The 21046-nt window shown below is 37.2% G+C and overlaps 1 protein-coding gene across 2 annotated transcripts in view; it reads right to left on the reverse strand.

The window, feature by feature from the left end:
• The window catches only part of PLXDC2 (plexin domain containing 2), a 419623-nt gene that overhangs the window by 244076 nt on the left and 154501 nt on the right, over window positions 1-21046 (reverse strand). For both annotated transcript variants that reach the window (XM_061178854.1, XM_061178848.1), the window contains exon 3: window positions 7303-7514. In XM_061178854.1, the coding sequence (XP_061034837.1) occupies window positions 7303-7514 (212 nt within the window). The remainder of the gene's footprint in view (window positions 1-7302; window positions 7515-21046) is intronic.

A 21046-nucleotide genomic window follows, 5' to 3' on the forward strand; every position in this document is an offset into this window, starting at 1 on the left:
TCCATGAAAGTGTATTTTAAATGTCCTGTTGGAAGTTAGCCTGGGGAAAGAAGAAAAATAAGACTGCAAGATGACAAAGTAGAAATTCTACTGGTTAACCTGGCATTCCCTACATTAGAAGTTCCTTATCACTGCCCTAATTAATGCAAAGAAAGGCAGAGGACATGATGCAGTGCTCATGAATGGCTAGGAAATTGAGGTAGGAAAAACTCAATGCCAGTTTCTTATAATTAATCTCAGGGTCCTGGTGAGGGGAGGACCTCTCTTTGTATATGGAGAATGCAAGACTATTACATTGTATGATATTTCATATGATATTTCTCTTCGTATATGGAGAATGCAAGAATATTATTCTAAAATATAATTCTTGTTCTAAAAATAAATTATATGACTAACACACTTAATAATTTTACCACCTGTATGTATCATTCCGAAGACTGTTTCCATGCTCTTACCGTAAGTAAATTCAATTAACCAACAGTGAAGCATCATAGAGATAATTCAGTTATTCTTTATGGAACTCTTTGAAGTACAGTTATGGATCTTTTTTCATTTTTGTTCCAATAAAGAGCGGACATATCAAGCTAAGAATAATCTATAATTGAGCAAGATATATGATACTCTATTTTAATCCTCATTATCTTTTTAGAGGGTGAGCAATAATTGCAGATAATTTCTGCCTGATTTACTATTTTCAGTGGATTTTCTTCTTTGAAAACTAAAAGTCATCATCAATATTCTAAAAGCAAATGAATGGGATTAAATCATAAGTTTGAAACTACGTGTTTTTCCAATTTCCAAAACAAAAGAAGTTGAAACAGATTTTGTTGTCAGTTCACATACAACCTTTGGCAATACAGAGTTGAAGAGATGAGGCCAATTCCCAACCCATATGAGATGGGTGCTTGTCAAGGTTGTAGCAGGCCACACTGCCAGGGAAGGAAATGACCAGGATCTGCAATTGACCCTCAGAATCAAGCAAGCACCAGAAGTTTGGGTAAAACTTCAGTCATCGTGGTTAATATAAGTTATTAATTAGAAATCTAAATATTCCTGAAATTCATATGCTCAGCAATAGCATTCCTCTAACTACTGTCTCATTTTAGCTCACAATAATTCTCACCTAAATTTATTTCATCTTTCCACCCCTTAGAATTGGGCTTTCGGATCCACTCCTCACTCATTTTTGGGCCACCAATACAATCTTGCCTTTCTCTATTTAAAATATTCAGTAGCTTCCAAGTTCCTTCCTGATAAATCCCAAACACCTTAGCATAGCATTAGGAACTGAACATTTGTGTCTCTCCAAAATTCACATGTTGATACCTAAACCCCCAATGTGATGGTACTAGGAGGTGGGACCTTTAGAAGGTGATTAGGTTATGAGGGTAGAGCCTTCATCAGTGGGATTAGAGTTCTTACAAAAGAGATCCCTAGAGAGCTTTCTAGCTCCTTTAGCCATGGGAGGACACAGCAGAGAGACAGCCCCCTACGAACCAGAAAGTGGGGTCTCATCAGACACCAAAGCTGCCAGCTCTTTGATTTTGGACTCCCAGCCTACAGAACTGTGAGAAATACATTTGTTGTCTAAGCCACCCAGTCTATGGTATTTTTGTTATAGCAGCCTGAACGGACTAAGACACATAGTATAAGGGAGTTTAAAAATCTTGCCCTGCTTACCAGTGCAAAACTCTCTGGCTAGAAATACCTTGATACCTGGCTACCTTCTAACTCTCTCTCCATGACGTGGTTCAGATGACACCTTGTCTCTCTTCATTAATCCTGGCTGTCTACAGAATAAGGGTCCTCCTCTGGGTGTTGATTAACTTATGCGGTATTTCTGCTCCTTTTTAATCACATGCTCTCACAATGCTTTCCTTCTCATCTTTTGTGGAAGGCAATCTGACACTTACATGCATTTAGGAAATTTCAATTCATTCGAGTCAGATAAGTGTGCTTCCTCAGGATTATCTGAGTATTCCCTTTGTACAGCTTTCTGATTCTGCAACCGCAGATGGATGCCTCTGAAAGTTTAAGATTCCCCTAAGATGGAAATGCTTCATTAGAAAAATCTACACCAGCTTTTCACATTCATAATAAATATAGTAAAAGAACTGTTCAGTATCAGGTGGTACTTTTCTTTCTTTTGAAAAATGTCACAAATCTGCATTATCACACTCTTCTCATCTGTAAGTAATGTCTTACAATGAGTTCACTGAGCAGAACAGTGGCCTGAAGAAAGAATCAGCACAGCAGTATTCTGCAAATTTTCATTATTTCTGTGAAATGGGATGATGTGTCTTATTCCTACCCTATATTTATATTCAGTACTGTTGTTGTCAGATCCCTGAAACTGAGAAAGCATATCTAGGCTTGAGACACATGAGCAGTAGGGTTTCATTATCTAAGAATATTCTGATGTATTCTCTGTACTGCAAACATACCATGGAGATTATGCGCACCTGGGACATTATGAAATTTGCCTTTGCTTTGTAAAATATCTCAAAGTAACAGCATTCACTTTTAGATTAAGGATTTGCCAGTGACTTCTTTCCTGTCAAAGAGAATATCTAGTTATGAACTGCAATAAAATATTAGAACACACACAATAACCTGTGTGCAGCAATTGGCAATTGATAGCTTTTTAAAGAAATATATTATAGAATTTGTGACAATATGATACAGATACAACTGGCAGTGTGCCGCAGCAGATGATCAAAAAAAGTTTTTACACATGCATTTAGTGGAAACACAGTGCATCTGTAGCTTTTAGCTACTTCTATTGCACATAGTTGCTAACGATTCTCCACTGTACTTTCCTCAGATATGAACTTTAATGCGATCATAGATGATACAATGCTAGATATGTCTGCAATTTTTATTTGGTACAAGAATGAGAAATCCACAAGATATGTTGTTGGTAGGCACTGCAATTTAATCTAAGATTTTTCAGAAATCTATATCCTCAAAACTAATAGCTAAATCTGCTCTGTGCTCTAACTCCTTGCAATGCAAAGTGTGGCCTGTAGTTTAGCCACGTCTGCATCACCGGAGAGGTGCTGGCCTAGCTCACAATGTCTGAGTCAGTTTGGATCATGGAGCTACACTTATATGATCCATAAACCCTATTTTTAATCTTCCTTTCTTCAAGTTATCCAGGTACTTTTGAATCGAAGCCAAAAAAATAAAAATCACACTTGACAATCCTTTTCAGAAACATTTTCATTGTCCCAAGAGAGGGAATATGAAGTTCCAAATACTGCATGTGAAAAAGTGGAAAAAAACCACACATTTGGTTCCATGTGTTAGAAAGGACTGATTTCTGTAAAGTGAAGAACTGTTAAGTTACCAACAGCATTACACAGGAATAAGCTGAGGAAACAGCTTTATGAAGACCAATAATTCTCACCAAACACTGCTCAGTCCCTCTCCATCCCATAAGGCGCCCTTGATGCTGCAAGAGCTCCACCCCAGAAAACGGAAGGGCAGCCAGCAACGAGGTGGAGATTCATGTGCTGCTCATCCATGCATGTGTCCCTGGGGTCATGGAATTCACTGAAGGCTGCTCAAGCATGGCCAAGTCATGAATGGAATTCAATCTAACCTGAAAGTCCCTGAAGCCCTTATATTCCCAAAGTAATTACAAAAAGCATGCTAGTGACTGCTTTTAATACCTACTAATCAGGGGGAAGTACTCTTCTTTTGACTTGCCCAGGTGGTTATACATCCACATGAACAGAGGAGGTACAAGAATAAAGGTCTCATGTAAAATAAAATGCAGATCAACAGTGGTACTTGCCAAATGTTGAGTCCCCACTTATTCATCAGGAAATACAAACTATTTCAAAACATCTTTATATCTTCACGAAAAGAATATGAAAAAAAGAAAACAATGACAACAGCAATGAAACTTCAATTGGAAGATTCTTTAACTGGGATACTAAGTTTTACAATCCCTCCATTATCTGTTCTTGTGCAGAGCCAGAAAAAATACTGTCACCAAGTTAAGAGAATAACAGCTTTTGTTTATTTCAGAATGAATTTGTGCCAAAATAGTAAATATGCTATTGTCTTTTGTTTTCGTCTTTGTTCAGTGAAAGTGGGATACAAAGTCTAGATGATGGCAGAAGTTGGGGAGAACATGCACAGGAATGCCATTCTGGGTGGTTTTAGTCTCACTGGGATACAAATTATTTTAACAGCCACTGCTACAATCAGGGCTCTCAGGCCAAATAATTCTGATTCCTGACATCGACTCTGGAAGCTTCTAAAAGGCAAAAGCATACACAGTCGTTCATGCTCATTGCTTATATTAAGCAACATAAATCAAAATGCTATTCCTAAAACATAAGAAAGATCTTGTCACGATGCCCAGCACAGAGCAATCACTCTACAACCATTTGCTTCCTTTCTTTCTTATTTCCATTTAACTCAATCGGGAAAAAGTATTTTCCCCAAAAGAGATGCAACGGTTTTCAAAAATACTATTTCAAGGGCCAGGATAAATAAACTTTACAGAGAAGTTTCAGATGTAGGCTTTTGCTTCCAGAACTAGTGGTGGTGCCGAGGGGTGACTTATGGGACTCTAGATCCCCAATAATCTCCATCAATCCCCAGCACCCCATAAAAATAAACTCAAAATAAAAGCAGTCCTCTTGTTATGAAATCTAGCTTCAAGACGAGTCCCCTTTCAGCCAGATTGAAACCCTGAAGTTACTCTATCAATATTCAGGTGCCACAACTATCCAAAATCATTACATAATCAAACAGCCATTTATTTTTCCTTATATTAGAGGAAGCAAAGCCAAGTAGTAAGGCTAAATCTTGAGAGCTGGGCAGTCCTGGGTTTGAATGCCAGCCCTTTACTCATTAATGAGAGACCTTAGGAAACATACTCAACCTAAATCTGAAAGCACCCTCATGTTAATCACCGAGATTAGCCAGTGAAACTGGGGATGCAGATCTCAGCTGGCTGATGTAGGGACTAGACAAGATGATGACCATACAGCACCTGGCAGCTCTTAGCACCAAGTGAGCGCTCAGTGAATAGCTCCCTGCATCATCCTTCCTCCTTTTTACTGATTCAAAATCTCTGACATGACATGGTCTCCCTCTATTAAGGTAGAAAAAGAGAAAAACGGGCTGAATAACAAAATCATGGCTATACTAACGACTAGAATTGTATTGATATTTTGAGGAGTGTTAATATATCCCTGAGCAAAAGGATTTTCTATTTTACAAATGATTAGAAAAATTCAGCATCCTGCATGGAGATCACGGAGTGCTAGGAGTCTGTGTTCTCTCCCTTTAATCTCAATAGGTTACGAGTTCTGGGCAGAGAGGAAACATCTCTGCTTCTGTTCAGCTCTCCTTTCTTTATGCTGCATCCTGGCTAAAGAGCAGCCCAGGGAGGAATTGTGTTGCCTACTCTGAGCTGTTACCATGACACTGTTGCCAAAATAGCAGGTACGCTGCAGGAGTCAGAAAAGCCTCTTACAGATATTATATGACTACTGCTCCTAGCACGTCCTCTGTTGTCTGTTAAGGGCCTGACGGGGGCAGCCAGGGACCACCAGAGCCACAAACCAGCTAAGGAGATGGAGAGGGGTTTTGAAAATCTTCGGTCTCTCACATCAACAGAATCCCAATGGCCTGTGCTTCAGATCTGAAGATTCCTCTCACCATGAGGGAACAAAATGATGCCTTGATACCATCTGCAGAACTATGTCATATCTGTTTCATGAAGTTGAGTTCTTTTCCTAAATAATGAGTATTTCAGGGCAGTAAAAAGGATGCTGCCTGTTTCTTTAAAATAGAAACCTGTTACCTGGGACATAGTAGGAACTAAACCTTCAGATTGAGAGACTATCCAAACGGACAATGTCCAGACCATGGATACCAACAGAACTCTGACCCCAACCTCTAGAGCAATCAGTCCAGGGAGCCAAAACACAATCCTGGCAGCAATCGGCCCAGAACTTGATTAATAACTGATGGTTTCTCTATTTTTTGTCCCTATGCCCAACTCTGGACCAACCACAGGAAGCCATATATGTTCCGCAATCACATGAGATGCTCGGCTTCTGACTAGCCCACCTCCAGCTTCTGCATGCCAACAACCTCTAATCAGAGCACACCTGGAGCCTTCTCTTTTTTTAACTAAAAAACTTTCCCACTCCCCTGCCTGCTTTTGAGTCTCTGCCAAAGGCAAGTGATAGAGGCTCACTCCCTTGCTACAACAAACTGAATAAATAGCTTCTGTTCTCATTTGAATGGTTTTTGCTTAGTTCCATAAGATTCACTTGTTTGTTATCTGTTATATCTAGTATACTAACAAGATCATATTTTAGGATTTGCAATGCTAAGGACTATGGAAACTTAAGCAACGCAATACCACCCTTGAGGCCTCTGGGCAACCCCAAAATCTGCCTAGAATGTGCCTTCAGCAGCCTTCCCTACTCACCAAACCCACCTCCAACCGTCCTTCTCTTTCCAATTTGTGGCTCCAATTATCGCAAAGAATCATGTACAGTAATAGAGTGACCAAACATCAGTTTGCCCAGAACTGCCCCATTTTAAGCACTGAAAGTTCTACATCCCAGGAAACCCCTCAGTCCCAGGTAAACTGAGACAGCTGGTCACCATACAAGACTCCTCAGCATGCCATGCCGTTCTAAGACTCAGCCTTTGCAGACGTAACTCGTTCTGCCAGCAATCTTCTCTTTTACCATCGACAAATTATCAACCTGGTGAGCTCCTCTCAATCTGCCGAGCCCGAGCCTAAATGCCCACTCCTAGGCCTCTTTGACAAGAGCCCATCCCCTAATCCCAAGCAGATGATCACCCCCTCCTCTATGCCACACTGGCCTGTATATACTTTTGTGCATATCACGTGGCACAGGGATGATTTGGTTATGGTGTTCAGACTTTCTGACGCTGCTACACAATTATCTCCTTGCAGGCAGGAGATGTACTGTATTTCCCTTTGTGTCTCCTCACGGTCATCATCACACCAAGCCCATGTTTGTCTGTTTCCTGAGTAAGTGAATTTGTGGGTGATTAAATGGCTTAGCTATTAGTTATTTATTTATTTAACATAATTATAATTACTTATTGAATTCTTGAATATTAACAAATTAATTATTTATTAATGAATTAAATTGATTCTCTACAATAGAAGTCCAAAAGTTCCAGATTAAGCCGAAGGGACAGCTTATAAATATTGATATATATGTGGAAGTTGGGTGCCGTATAAGAAATACACTTATTAATCCACTTCAATTACCCAGATTATTGACCTACCTCAATCTGGGTGGTGTTGTCCTGCCCATCATCCAGGAGCAGGTCTGTGAAGCCTCTGGGCTCTGGGGAGTCTTGGCCCAGGCTGGCTCGGTTTGAGTCTACCGCCTTGAGAGAATCCAAGTGCCTTTTCCACCGGTGGCTGAATGCATGTGAATCCAACTCCACCTCCTCTTCTGTTTGCGGGAAGGCCTGAGCAACCTGATAGTGCCAATCTGTTTGAAAAAAAAAAATAATGATTTACCATCTGTTATGCATCATTTGCCTGCTTTCTAATAGAGAAGAAAAATATTCTGCTAGTCATAAGAAGAGGAAACTAACTCATAACAGTGAAATCTGTTTAACTGTAATATTTTTGAGTTGGTGTGAATATCTCTGAGTAGAACGCGATTTTAGGACACACCACGATAAGCCGTGACAGTGGTTAATGTGCAGATCCAGCAGAGTCCCTAAAACAGATGCGCAGCCCTAAAGTAATGCACTTTTATTCCCTTCCTTGCCCGCCCTCCACACACACACTTCATAAACATTCTCTAGTTGTTCTGAGAAAACAAACTACAATCCAAGCAAAGGAATGAAACTAAGTGATTCCCAGCACATTTGAAAATACAAATCAGACATTAATAACTTGTGAGTTTATATTATTTCATGTGAATTATGCTGGGCAGCAGAGAGAAAACAGAGCATTTGAATGGGTTAAATAATACATGGAATGACCTTCGTGCAAATGTGCTAACCTGCCTTGTAGCTCACAAGTCAGACTTGGTTCATTGCCGAACTCATTTAATAAGCCACGTCCTCGGGAGGCATCACAAATGCTCTTGTTCATTTGAGCTGTTCTCACCTTGGAATCTTGTCAGGGTGGTAAAGGATGACAGTGATAGGCACTTAGAGAAATGGATGGGAAGGCAAGGAGATCAAATCACAAAGGCATTTTAAAGCCATCTGCAGGGACTGGCCTTGCGGACCCAGCTCATCCTGCTACTACAGGAGGGAAAATTAGATTTAATCTTTACTCCTAGTCTTTCATTTCAGTGGGTCAGCAGGGGAAGGTGTTCCACAAGTATGGGAAATTCAGTGTCTGACCAAGAACAGTTCTCCTCTAGGCAACTATTACCAAAAGATACGAATTGACAGGCTTTATAACTGGCAGGATATGGGTTCAAGAAGGGCTAAGAGAGCAGTGATTTAATTACAGCTGTGAGGTTCCCATCAATACAAGAACCTTCCAAGAAACAAAAATGTATTTAATGAAGCTTATAATACCATTAAATCAGCTACTTAGAACTCTAATAACCAAGTTAAGGCTACCACTACTAATCACATGCAAATGGTCTAAAATATCTCCCTTTGAACTCAGAAAGATGCTAATCATTCTTCTAGAGGGCTATTCTTTGATTTCACTGTGAATTTAAATGATCTGCCACTGCCTAAAGCCTTATTGGATACAGTCTAGAGTGATGCACTACCACAGTGTTGGCAATCTAGACTTTTCCATGGGCTTGTAGAATATTAGAGCTTAAAAGAGTCATGGAGATGGAAATGGCCAAAAATTCCACAGAAAGGAGCCCTAGAGCCAGAAAATGTAGCACTGTGCTCAATTCACAGAATAGCTGGTTGTAAGGCTAGGAAAAAACTCAGGTACATAGAGGGTTGATCATGGTCCCCTCCCACCTTCCACACAGTAAATGTTCAATATGTATGTCTAATGAGTATTTTACAGAAAATGTTTCTTTTTTTTGTTTGTTTGTTTGTTATAAATTTATTTACTTTTGGCTGCATTGGGTCTTTGTTGAGGTGCGCGGGCTTCCCATTGCGATGGCTTCTCTTGTTGCGGAACACGGGCTCTAGGCATGCAGGCTTCAGTAGTTGTGGCATGCGAGCTCAATAGTTGTGGCTCTGGGGTGCAGGCTCAGTAGTTGTGGCGCATGGGCTTAGTTGCTCTGCAGCATGTGGGATCTTCCCGGACCAGGGCTCAAACCCGTGTCCCTTGCATTGGCAGGCAGATTCTTAACCACTGCACCACCAGGGAAGGCCCCAAAATTTTTCTTTTTTAAGGTGTTGTCCCCACTGGACATTGAATAATGCTCAATAAATGTTTGTTGACTGACTGAAAGAATGAATAAATTGTAGACAGTCTCTTTGGAGCAAAAATGATAGGACCAGGCACAATTAAGTATGGAAGAAATACTGTACAAGGATTCAGGAGACCTGGGGTAGAATTCTTTCTGTTAGGTTTGCTGAATAGGGGATATTGCATAATTTACAAAACTCTCTGTGCTTTAGTTATCCTATATTTCAAATGGAAATGAAAATATCTTACCTGCAAAAGCAGACAGCTTTTCCTGAGTATGTGCCAGGCTCTAAGACTTATGATTCTAGGCAAAGCTACATAAAGCAATTTTATTTGCTTTATTTAGATATCCTGCCTCATTACCAAAAATATATGAGGCAGCTTACAGCAGAAGTACACAATAAAGTTTTATAACAACCAGATAAGGCCTCATAGCACAATACTCAGATTAAACTTTAGAGCTGTGCATTCACCTTGCACTAGGGGTGGTGGCTCTCTGAATACAAACAATCATGTAGGAACAACTGAAAATCTATAGGATCCTTACTAGAATGTCAGTGCAGATAAGAAAGATAGCAAATATCATGTAGCCAATGGATTAAACAGTCCTAGATATAAAAATATTAAAAAAATAATCACAGAAAGGGAAAGTCTCCAGCCAGAGGTTTCTCAGTTCTTTATAATGTAAATCAGAAGAAAAAAAAAACCCCGAAATCTCCAAAGAAGTAGTCTTTATTAAAATCTTCAAAACAGAATTTCAACGCAACTGTTGGTTTCTTTAAAATAGATGTTATCATTGGATATTAATTGCCTGATATTAATTGTACCATTATCCTTTTAGATTTTTATAACGCAGGACAAAACATAGTACTTTTCATGATGCCTGTTAGGCCAGTAACATACCACTAGCCCCTGTGGTCCTGGCACAGAGCACAGAGTAGACGAAGTAACTAACACTGGAGGAGCTGTCTGCGGAGGAAGTCTAGTTCTCATCTTTGATTGCCCTTTCTCATTTTCTCCCTGCCTTCTTACCCTAAGAGGGAGCTTCAAAACTTAGGGAGGATAAAGTCCATATTCCCCGCTGCTAAATTAATTAAACAAGCAGGCCATCAGACTGAGGTGGCTCTAATACCTTAGCAGCCTATGTGAGCAAACCCAAACCAGAGCCTGCAGCTGCCTCAAGGTTAAGGAATCAAAACCTAAGGACAACCAGTCACAAACTTACAACTAGACGTTTCTGAATCAGGCAAACACTTAAGCTACAGCCAATCAAATAATTTCCTTGTTTTCTTCTGCCTTTTCTCCATAAAATCTCTCCCCTCGTTGGGGTTCTTGGAGTGCTCCTAACCACTTCTGGTTTGTGCTGCCCCACTGAAATTGATTTTCAGTCAGGTAAACTCTTAAAATGTTGAATACGCCTCAGTTTATCTTTTAACACCACTTAAGTTGAAATTTGGGAGTCTGATTAGTGTGTCAAACTCTTGTTTTTGTGATGAACATTCCAACTCATTTTTAGCTAGATTATTGGGGAAGGTGAACTTAACAGACAGGTAGGCCTCCCATATAAAACAAGCATAAATGCTTCCTCTAGCATTTACAAGGGTAAGTCCCCAGGCAGCTGTGGGTTTTGGTGTTTGTTTTTCACTTTTTAGCAGTGTTTTATGATTTTTTTTTTTTTGCTCGCTTTACTGTTGTATTAATTGCTATTACAGCCATTGATTAGTTTGCCTCCATGATGGACATGCTTGCTCCTTCTAGAATTTACTACAGTAAACTTTGTAAACTGATTACTCAATCACTTGCTGGCTCTGACTGTAAAGAGTAAACAAAATCTAAGGAAGGAACTGAGGGTTTTCCAATGTGAAAATTTGTGAGCTTTAGTGCCTAGCCTCTGTGAAGTTTCTTTGGGTTGCTATTTTATACCTAATTCTTTTTCTCTGGTTAGGTTATGAGTAAGCAAGGCTACCCAATCATGCATAGAGGAAACATTCCTATTTGCTCATAATTCAGTAGCACATGGTTCATCAAGACTAAAGTATGAAATTGGCTTAGATTTTTAACCCATTTCAGAAAGATTTTTAGAGAAGATAAAACAAGTCAAAAATGGATGTTTTCCAGAAATAAAGACTGAGAAAAACTGGCAAAACCACAGCCTTGTTATCTACATTGTAAATTACTCCTATGCACTTCATGGACTTTCTAACTCATAAAAATATTTCAAATTATCCTTTAAATCATCATCAAAGCAAATCATTCAGAAGAAAGATGAAGGGCTATATGTAATATAATTTATCCCTTCCCAGCTGTAGTGAAAACAAAAGCAATAGGAGGGATCTTTGAATAGTCTGGTTGAACAGATTGTCTGCTTTCTGTCCACTGTATGTTAATTAAACCACTGATGGAAAACCTTCAAAGATAATTTTCACCAACATATTTTGCTATAGTTGTTAATCACATAGCTCATGGAAACATTAAATATATCTAAGGACTTCCATTTGGATATAAGGAGAGAAAGCAAAAAGACATATTTTTGTATATTTAATATATAAATTGACCTTAACACATTCTTGAGATATTTTATTTGATAAAAATAGCAGATAAAGTATTATTGAAGAAGGTATTTCATTACATTTCAAATAGACCATCATTATGAAACCCAATAATGTCTAGTTAATCTGAGAGTAAAATAAGAAACTCATGTACATCTTCATATTATTCTTTGCAAACCTTGCAAGTCTCTTTTGTGCTATCATCTACGATAAAATAAAATCATTTAAAATAAAAACAAAAGGGAAGAAAGCTGTTCTGGGTTGGATGCACTTATATGTGTCTTATCCTAATGATTTTATTTAAATACCTTACATTTAGCTAATAGTTGAATGCATCTTTAACTGTATTTCTTGAGTCTTGCATACAAACCATACATACAATATATGTCGAATGACCAAGGAGTAACCACATAAATTGACATGCATCTTGTGTAATGAGGATCCATCATGACTGTACCTTTTGACATGCACTTTGGTCTGCACTTCACAAATGAACCAAATCATTCTTGTGGAACCTCTGCAAAAATGTTAAGACTTTTTACGGCAAATAGATTTACCGGCTAGATTCATCTGACAATAGATAAAATTATTTGGCTAAGGTAGACTGCCATATGGCTTCACATCTCAGTTTATTACGGAAATGAAGAGGAAATTCCATACAAATGGTTATATTCTTGGTTCTGTCCAATAATGAACTGTCTATGTAGTGGACTTGGAGGTTTTGACTGATAGCATTACGGAGTAAGATAGCTACAGAAGAGAAAGCAGACAGAATGTTTTGTCGAGAGACATTAAAGGGTTTGACTGGGACCTGGACATCATTTTCTTGTTAAGCTTCCCACGTGATTCTTTGTGCCCCCTGGTTGAGGACCACTGCCCCGTGCTCTAGTCCTACCGCAGGTCATGTCTTCATCATCTCTTGCCTCCTACATGGTCTTACTTTCTTCAAACTCTACCTTCTCCAACCTTTTCTCCATCTGCTATCAGAGATACCTTTCAGATTTATTCACTTCTCTCTTCTGATTAAAACCTCTAAGGTTCCTTACCACCCAACAAAACTATAAAACACCTCATGCTCTTGTTCTAACCACTCTTCCCTGTCTCTGCCTCCCCCATCATGCTCTATGCTCCCACCACACAGAATTTCTCAATCATCTCTTTACCTGCAGTGAATACCTTTTCATGGCAGAAAGCCCTTCCTCACTCCAGGGCTTTGGGAAATCTCGCAACTCCTTCAAGATCCAGTTCAAATATTGTCTTGGTAAATGGAGCCTCCCTTGACTCCTCCAGGCAGGGCTCATTGAGTTTTCTTCTGTAATCCAATAACTCTTTTCACCTGACTCTTTAAACACTTCCAACTATCCCCACTTCAGTGTGAGATTGTGCAGAAAAGAGTTAACACAGCAGGCCTGAGACTGCTATCCTTAGAAAATCTTGTTTGCAAGGTCGGCCCTTGGCTGGTGCCTGGGAACTAAGATTTGGGGAGAGTCCCCACCATCCCCTAACAGATAAGAGTGGCTCACCGTGGCTATACTGCCTGGGCAAACAATACTGTTTATGCTGACAACCTGCCTTCCTTTTGGGAGTCTGGAATTTTGGTACACGGTAGACAGAAGGTGGTTATGTGAACAGTTCCCAATAAAAACGTTGGGCACTGAGTTTCTAATGAACTTCCCTGGTTGACAGTATTTCACATGTGTTGTCACAACTGGTTGCTGGTGGAAGTAAATGCTTCCTCTGCACTCCCACTGGAGAGTGCTCTTGCAAACCTGCCCTGCTTTCCCCAGACATTAAAAATGCCCCAAGTGCCTTTTCCTTTTATGAATTTTGCTTTGTATCCTTTTGCTGTAACAAATCACAGCTGAGTCTTATGATTCCTCCTATCATATGACCAAATCTAAGGGTGGCCTTGGAGACTCCTGACATGGAGATGTTTCAGAACAGGACTTCTATCTTATTTATATTTTTTGTCCCATCGGTACAAACATGGATGTTGACATATAATAAATATCCAAAGTTTTCTGAAAAGCAAATGAATGAATGAGTAAACGAATGACTGGCCAGGTTGCTGCTCATCTGAGACAGGGTCTTAAAGGATTATGTGTGCGATCTGTTGTCCAGCTTCTTAAGATTTTAACCATGTTTCTTGCTCAGTCAGATAAAAGGATGGAAGAAGGCAAAAACTATGGGAAAACAAATCTATAACAGCTTCTCCTTATCGGATGTGAGTTTGACTCAACAAGAGCTCACTGGCCAGTTGGGTGATGTTCAGCAACACTCGTGGTTGCAGTTCTTTCCGGTTCATGAACTCAGTAAGAAACAGAACACATGTCTTTGAAGAATGTGGGCATGGCCAGTGAGATTGAAAAGCTATGAAGTAGTTGAAACAAGGACATTTTAAGTGAAAAGTGGAAAACAAGTGGAGGACTACTCTGGAAGTTTGAAGCATAAGAGTCCAGCCTCTGAGGCACAGAGCAGGAGAACCATAGCAGCCTAAGGCCAAGATGTAAGCGCTCCACATACCCCTCACTCTCCTCCCTTCCCCTTCTCTGACTTCTGAGTCATTGCAGGGCTCTTGGTCACTGTACAGTGTTTTTCTGGTGAAGAACATTAGCCAGTTCAAGAAAAAATACACAGGAAATGAAAGGGAATGGGAAAATGTAACCAAACACTCAATCCAAAATATGCACAAAACCAGTTTACACGTTAAAAATGTAATAGTTTTCTAACCTTACTATTAAATAAAATAATAAGCAGACATTTTAATTTTATACATAAAATGGTTAATTAGCCTATGGAAAACATGATTAGCCTTATGAGCAAATGTTAACATTTAAGACAATTTTAAGGTATTGTTGCATATTTACTAAAATATTGAAAATAAAGAGAAAGAATAAAACTGTGTTAACAGTTATAAAGCAGAAGTGTTCTATGCATTGCTTCTAATAATGGGTTAATAATAGTAATATTAGTAATAATAACTAACCTTCATTTAGGGTTGGTAGAATGTCAGGCACTGTTCTAAACATTTGCAAACATTAATGTATTTGGCATGTATCAATACTATTATTAACCCCATTTTACATATGAGGAAATTGATGTATATGAGATGGTAAGTGATACACTAGGAAGGTAACCAGAACTTGATCCATAGGCTTGGTTTTGACTATCATCTAATCTACCTATGATTAATCTTTCAGGGATCAAATTAGCAATGTGTCAGAAAGCCTAATGATACGACACAAAGAAACAATCTAAAAGAAAAATAAATAAGACAGAATGCGCTATTTAAAACGGCAAAAATATGTAAATAATCCAGCATGTGAAAACAAATAAGGAATAAAATATCCCATCAAGTTGACTGCCAATGCAAGGAAATGAAACAAAGCCAATGTAAAAACATAGCAGAAAATAATAGCACATTAATATTGATTATATTTTTAAATTATATCTTGAAATGTTGGGAAGTACTTTAAAATAAATAATTAATCTTGTTAATTGGGCATTTTCTATTAACTGCCTAGTAGAAATTTAAAAGAAAAACTGAATTCCTTCAAGTAGACTCAAGCATTTGTTTTACCATGATGACAATCTCCTGTTTTATAATAAAAGATGATTGTCAGAGAACTCAGGCCATCCACTGATTTTTCAGGTAAATCTGTCAGATTTGGAGAATAAACTTATTTCCATGTTAGCCATAGTCTACAAATAATCTACAAACAGTGAAAATAGCATTTAATTAAATCTGAGAGTCTATCTTTTAATAAGGTCCTTAGGATTTTCTGCAGAAAACATAGCATCATGAACCCAGAAAGCACATGGAATTTTTAGGTATGTGACCTCCTGCTGTGTGTGAAATAAGAGGGGGCAGCTTTATAGCTTTTATAGTCCCTCCCAGCTTATAAAAGTCTACCATCTACTTGCTAGCTAAATATCTTGTTAACATCTTTTAGGCTATTTGGGATCATATATTAAGTATTCTACATTTGTTTTCAGATTTACTATTTAATTTGTGAAAATCCATGTATCATGAACTTTAGAGTCTCCATAGCACAATAAAAAAGTGAAACTATTTGGTAAAATACCTTAACATTTCTCTTTATCATTAGCCATCCTCAACTACCCTTGTTTCCTGTATTCAGAATGGCTGATTTTAAAATAAGGGCTCTGCACTAAAAGCTAAGTCCAGTGCATGAAAAGTGTGACTCTGCCAGCCAAGGGAAATGGAAAATTCTGTAAACAAGGACCAGTCATGGCCAACAGCCTCTAAGGAAAATTTAGTCTTCTGAGCCAGAACAGGCCAGATGGAATCAATGGTTATAATGGTGCTCCATGTCAAAGATGATGTCCAAATGCCTAGGGCCCAAATCACTGAGGGCCTTCTGTTAGATTATGGCTGCCAGATGTCTGATAGACTCAATCTCACTGTATATTGTCATCAGACCATATTCAGTTTGTGGGGTCAGATCCATAATGGCCCAATGTTGAGCCCAGGCTGACCTAGCCAATGACCACAGATGACAGACAACACATGTATTTCTATCAGATTATGTTGTGTAACTTTTATCTGATTTAAATCATATAAATCATACCATTATCAAAACAGCCCCAAATTTCTAGAGGTTAAATGCCCTCCAGAGATTTGTGTGGAATTGGATAAGCAGCCAGTAACACCTGTAATTTCCTCATCACAAAATTATCTCTACTGTTTAATTTTTTAGAAGGTTATGGTCCTAAGGCTATAGCTGCGTAGCCTCAGGCAATTCAGTCAACTACTCTGGGCCTGTTTCTTTATGAGAAGATGAGTTTAGTTAGTAGAAGACACATCACATTCTTAGAATCAAAACCAGAAGTATTTTTCTGAAATGTGATTCTGAAGTACAATCTAAACAAATTATCAGATTAACTGCATCCACACTCCCTACTTCCCCCCGAAAATAATGAGCAATGCCTTTCACATAATCCAACAACTAAGGGACAAACACCTGGTTTGACAAGGTCTCTAGATCTGGGCTCAGCCCTATGCCCTGATCTGTTCCCATTACGACTAAACAGATAATATTAGCTGTTAACTGTTGAATATCACTCCTGGATAAAGGTGAAAAATACAACCACAAACTCTGTATTTTGGGGCTCCCTGCTGTTGCCAGGGTTGATAATGCAGGGTTAACAAAATATAGGCTTAAGATGCTCAACTTTGAGCACCACACAAACACAAAGGAAAGCCATTAAAGAATGTTAAGCAGAAAATTAAAACAATCCTATTTCAGTTTTATATAAATTTAAAAGGCCAGCAGGAAAAACGTCAATAGCAATTAATACTATGTATATCTATTCAATTTTTTGATCTATAAAATGGCAATTGTATATAGTTTATCTTAATATATGCAAGTATATCCTACCTAATAAATTTTTTAAAAGATTAGTCCTCAAATTTAAAAAATGAGCAAATGCCATAAATAGATAATTCATAGCAAAGAAAATATAAATACTAATAAATATATTAAAATATTTAACATTTTAAGAAGTCAGAGAAATACAATAAATTACAAGTCTTTCATATACTACATTCACAAAGATTTATTGTAAAATTGTACTTGTTGATATTTGATAGAGTAATTTCTTGAAGCTATTATTAGAGAGTATTGTACTCTCTAATATTGGTAGGGAGGTTCCAATTTTAATCAAAATTTCATATGTGCATATTTTCAATCAGTAGTAAAAGTCTTCTAGGATTTGATACTGTGGAAATATTCTTAGATGTGCAAAAAAGATTTATGAATAAGTATAAAAAACTGTATATAGTATTATTTGAATTGGGTAAAAGAAAAAACATACATATACACAAAATTTAAGAAGAGAAAGAAATACATTATAGTATTACTAGTGGTTTTCTCTGTGTTATGCAAGTTGGAAGCAACCAGTTTTATTCGGTTTGTTCTTTTGACATATCTTTATTTTACACATTTTCTACAATGTGTTACTTCTATAGCAAAGGAAAAAAGCCCCAAGTCTCTACTGTTTGAAAGTCAAGTTCAAATAGTCTGACTTGGTGAAGCCTTTCATCATCACCAATAGATAATTTTCCTAGGCAGAGTTATTTTAATGTGAACTCATAAAACTTTAATCAAACCCATTGCTGTGTTCTTCTCATTATAGTGTAATTATTGATTAAATGCCATTCCTTCACAAACTACCATGAACTTAGTCAGGGGAGGTGTCATGTCTTTATTCATCTTTGTGCTCCTTTTTGTTATTATAATAAATGTTCACTAAAACTGCCCAGGATGTACAGTCTGTTTCCTTGAGCTACGTCATGATATAGTTGGGGTGGTGACACGGCGTTTTCCATCATGGCTGCTCTTGCTTAAGACAATCTCATTTTTCGGCTTAAAATTCTTAGCCTTGTATACTTAGGTATGTTGGGTTATTTCTTGAGAAAATTAGAAGCAGCCCTACCAATTTCTGTGCAATTTCCTATATTTTTTATCACCTTTTTCATCAAGTAAAAGATCTGCGTTACAACATTCTAACTTCAAAGTCCTTTAAAATGTTCACAGAGATTAATACAGCACAACAAAGTGATTTTCCCCCAAGTTATTCTACTTCTTACATTCGATTCATACATTTAATGCAATATGTCTTCACACGATCTTAGAACTACAAAGCAATGGGCAAAACTACTCAGCTTTGATATCTCCAAATAACTTTATAAAAAAAAGCTCTATGAAAAAAATCACAGGAAAGATGTATGTTTCTGAATATCAAAGGTATTGTGAAGCAAGGATTCATAAATAATATATTAGTTACAGCACAAAGCATATAATTCTTTAAACAAAACTGACACATTGTTATTTACATTTTAATAAGAAATACTTTAAATACAAAGATGTGCTCACTTCATTAAGAAGCTCTTGAGTATTTACTAGCTGACAACTTGCATGATTCATTTACTTGCCCAGTTCCCCTTAAGACTAACTCAAGATAGTATTAGGGGTGAAATATCTTGACACAGAAAAAAATATTTCTCTACATAAAATCATTTGATTTTGAGTTTAAAAAAAAGAAACAAACCATGTTCCAAATAGCCTCTTTCATAAGAATGGGAAACTTCAAGTCAAAAATTGGGAAAACGATGAGAAATAGAAAGTGGAATATCAGTGTAAATTTAGTTAAGAAATTTTGGTGTTTTTACAAACTGTATTGTACTTTTAATACTATATTTTACTCCACTGAATTTACAATATTTTTTTCACTTTTTTGGGAAAGAGAAATACTTAAATTTGCATATCAATCACCACTCAAATAGCAGTTTTAAAATAAAAGTTCCCAAGAATTTCTAAAATGTTATGAATATCTGAATTCTGTAGTTAATTTCTTAAATAACATTCCCTAATTAAACTGCCTGATTGCATACATTTATGCTGATTACACAATTTAACTAACATTGTAAATAAACCACAATCAACAAAATTACATTAAAAAAGAAATTAAGACAGTAAAAACTGTACTAAAGTTAGATTTTAATTTCTGTGATGTATTCCTGAAATATACAAAATAACAGGTAAGGATTAAGCCACCAAAATGAGATGGAAATCCAAAGTATCCTTTCAACCATGTATAGATTAGTAGAACTCTGAAACTTTTAGAATCCAATTGCTTCATTCTTCATTTATCCTTGAATTACCTTTTTATAAATTTTTTTTGGTCAAAAAACAAATTCCAGATAAATTGAAAAAGTCTCTGCTTTAAGTACTTATTACAATATACATTTATCAAAAACCTCCCTTCTATGAGTGAGCCTACATGGCCCGGAAAAATATCTGAATTTCATAAAATAATTAAAAATCCAGGACTCTCATCATTGGGCAACTGCAGCTTGCCAGGTTATTGCCAAAACTTATATTTTACATATTTACTAATGCTCTGGACAATACTAAGACAGGAATTATTTCCATTATTTTACAAGTAAGCAATATCTGAGGAACATGGATTTAAGATGCTCCAGTTCAAAAAGCCTATACATGATGGACTTTACACATTTCCTTATAGTAAGCATCTCTCCATTTTATCAAAAAAATCATTATCAGTATAAAAGAGTGAATAACCTAAAGGGCTTTAAACATTTTTAATTTAAGTACAGTTGACCCTTGAACAAGGAGGGGGTCGAAAATCTGAGTATGACTTGGAGCCCTCCTTATCCATGGTTCCTCTGCAGCCACGCTTCCCCCTCTGCGGACACAACCAGCCTCAGATAGAGCAGTACGGTAGTATTTACTATCGAAAACAATCCACATGTAAGCGGACCCACGCAATCCAGACTCAGTTATTCAAAGGTCAGTTGAATTATCTTTCTTCTAATGTGAAAATTTTGAAAATTAAATCGTTAAAAAGAAAATAGGAGAAAAATGTAAATATCCATTATTCTGTCCCAGGTGCAGGGGGCAGAGTTATCACCTTAGTGAATATCCTTTCTAGATATTTCCTTCAATGTCTGCACATGTCTGCATACAAAAAAGTAGATGTGTGTATGTATGTGTGTGTGTGTCTGTATGTGTATAATTCGTTTATTTCAGCACTACACAATAAATATCTTTCCATGTAATTGACTATATACTGCATTTAATAAACAAATAGTATATATCATAAACTAATTAATCATCAATTGTTGAACTTTTAAGTTGATTCTAGAGGCTAATTTTTTGTGAGCAGCCTCAATTCTTTTTCAGGAACAATTTATGAAAGAGGAATCTGTACTCTGTTGCACTCAAACTGCATCAGTCTACAAAATAACCCGCAGGACATGAAGATGGGTATCCCATATTTTCATCAATCACTTAATGGTGTCTTTCAAAAAAATTTTTTTACCTATTTGTTCAATGAAAAATGGACTCTCACTAGTTTAATTTACATTTTTGATTGCTAGTGAGTCAACATTTTTTTATGCTAGTCCCATTTCTTGTTTCTTATTTTGATTATCCTATTCAAATTCCTTTTGTGGGATAGGTAACTCATTTTTTAAATTTAAAGGATTGTTCGGCTTAATAAAAACTCTATTTATAAACAATTTTCAGAAAATCATTTATTATATAAATCTGCTGAAAACAATTTATTGAATCAACAC

This window comes from Eubalaena glacialis, chromosome 2, assembly GCF_028564815.1.
Source record: "Eubalaena glacialis isolate mEubGla1 chromosome 2, mEubGla1.1.hap2.+ XY, whole genome shotgun sequence".
Classification (NCBI taxonomy): domain Eukaryota; kingdom Metazoa; phylum Chordata; class Mammalia; order Artiodactyla; family Balaenidae; genus Eubalaena; species Eubalaena glacialis.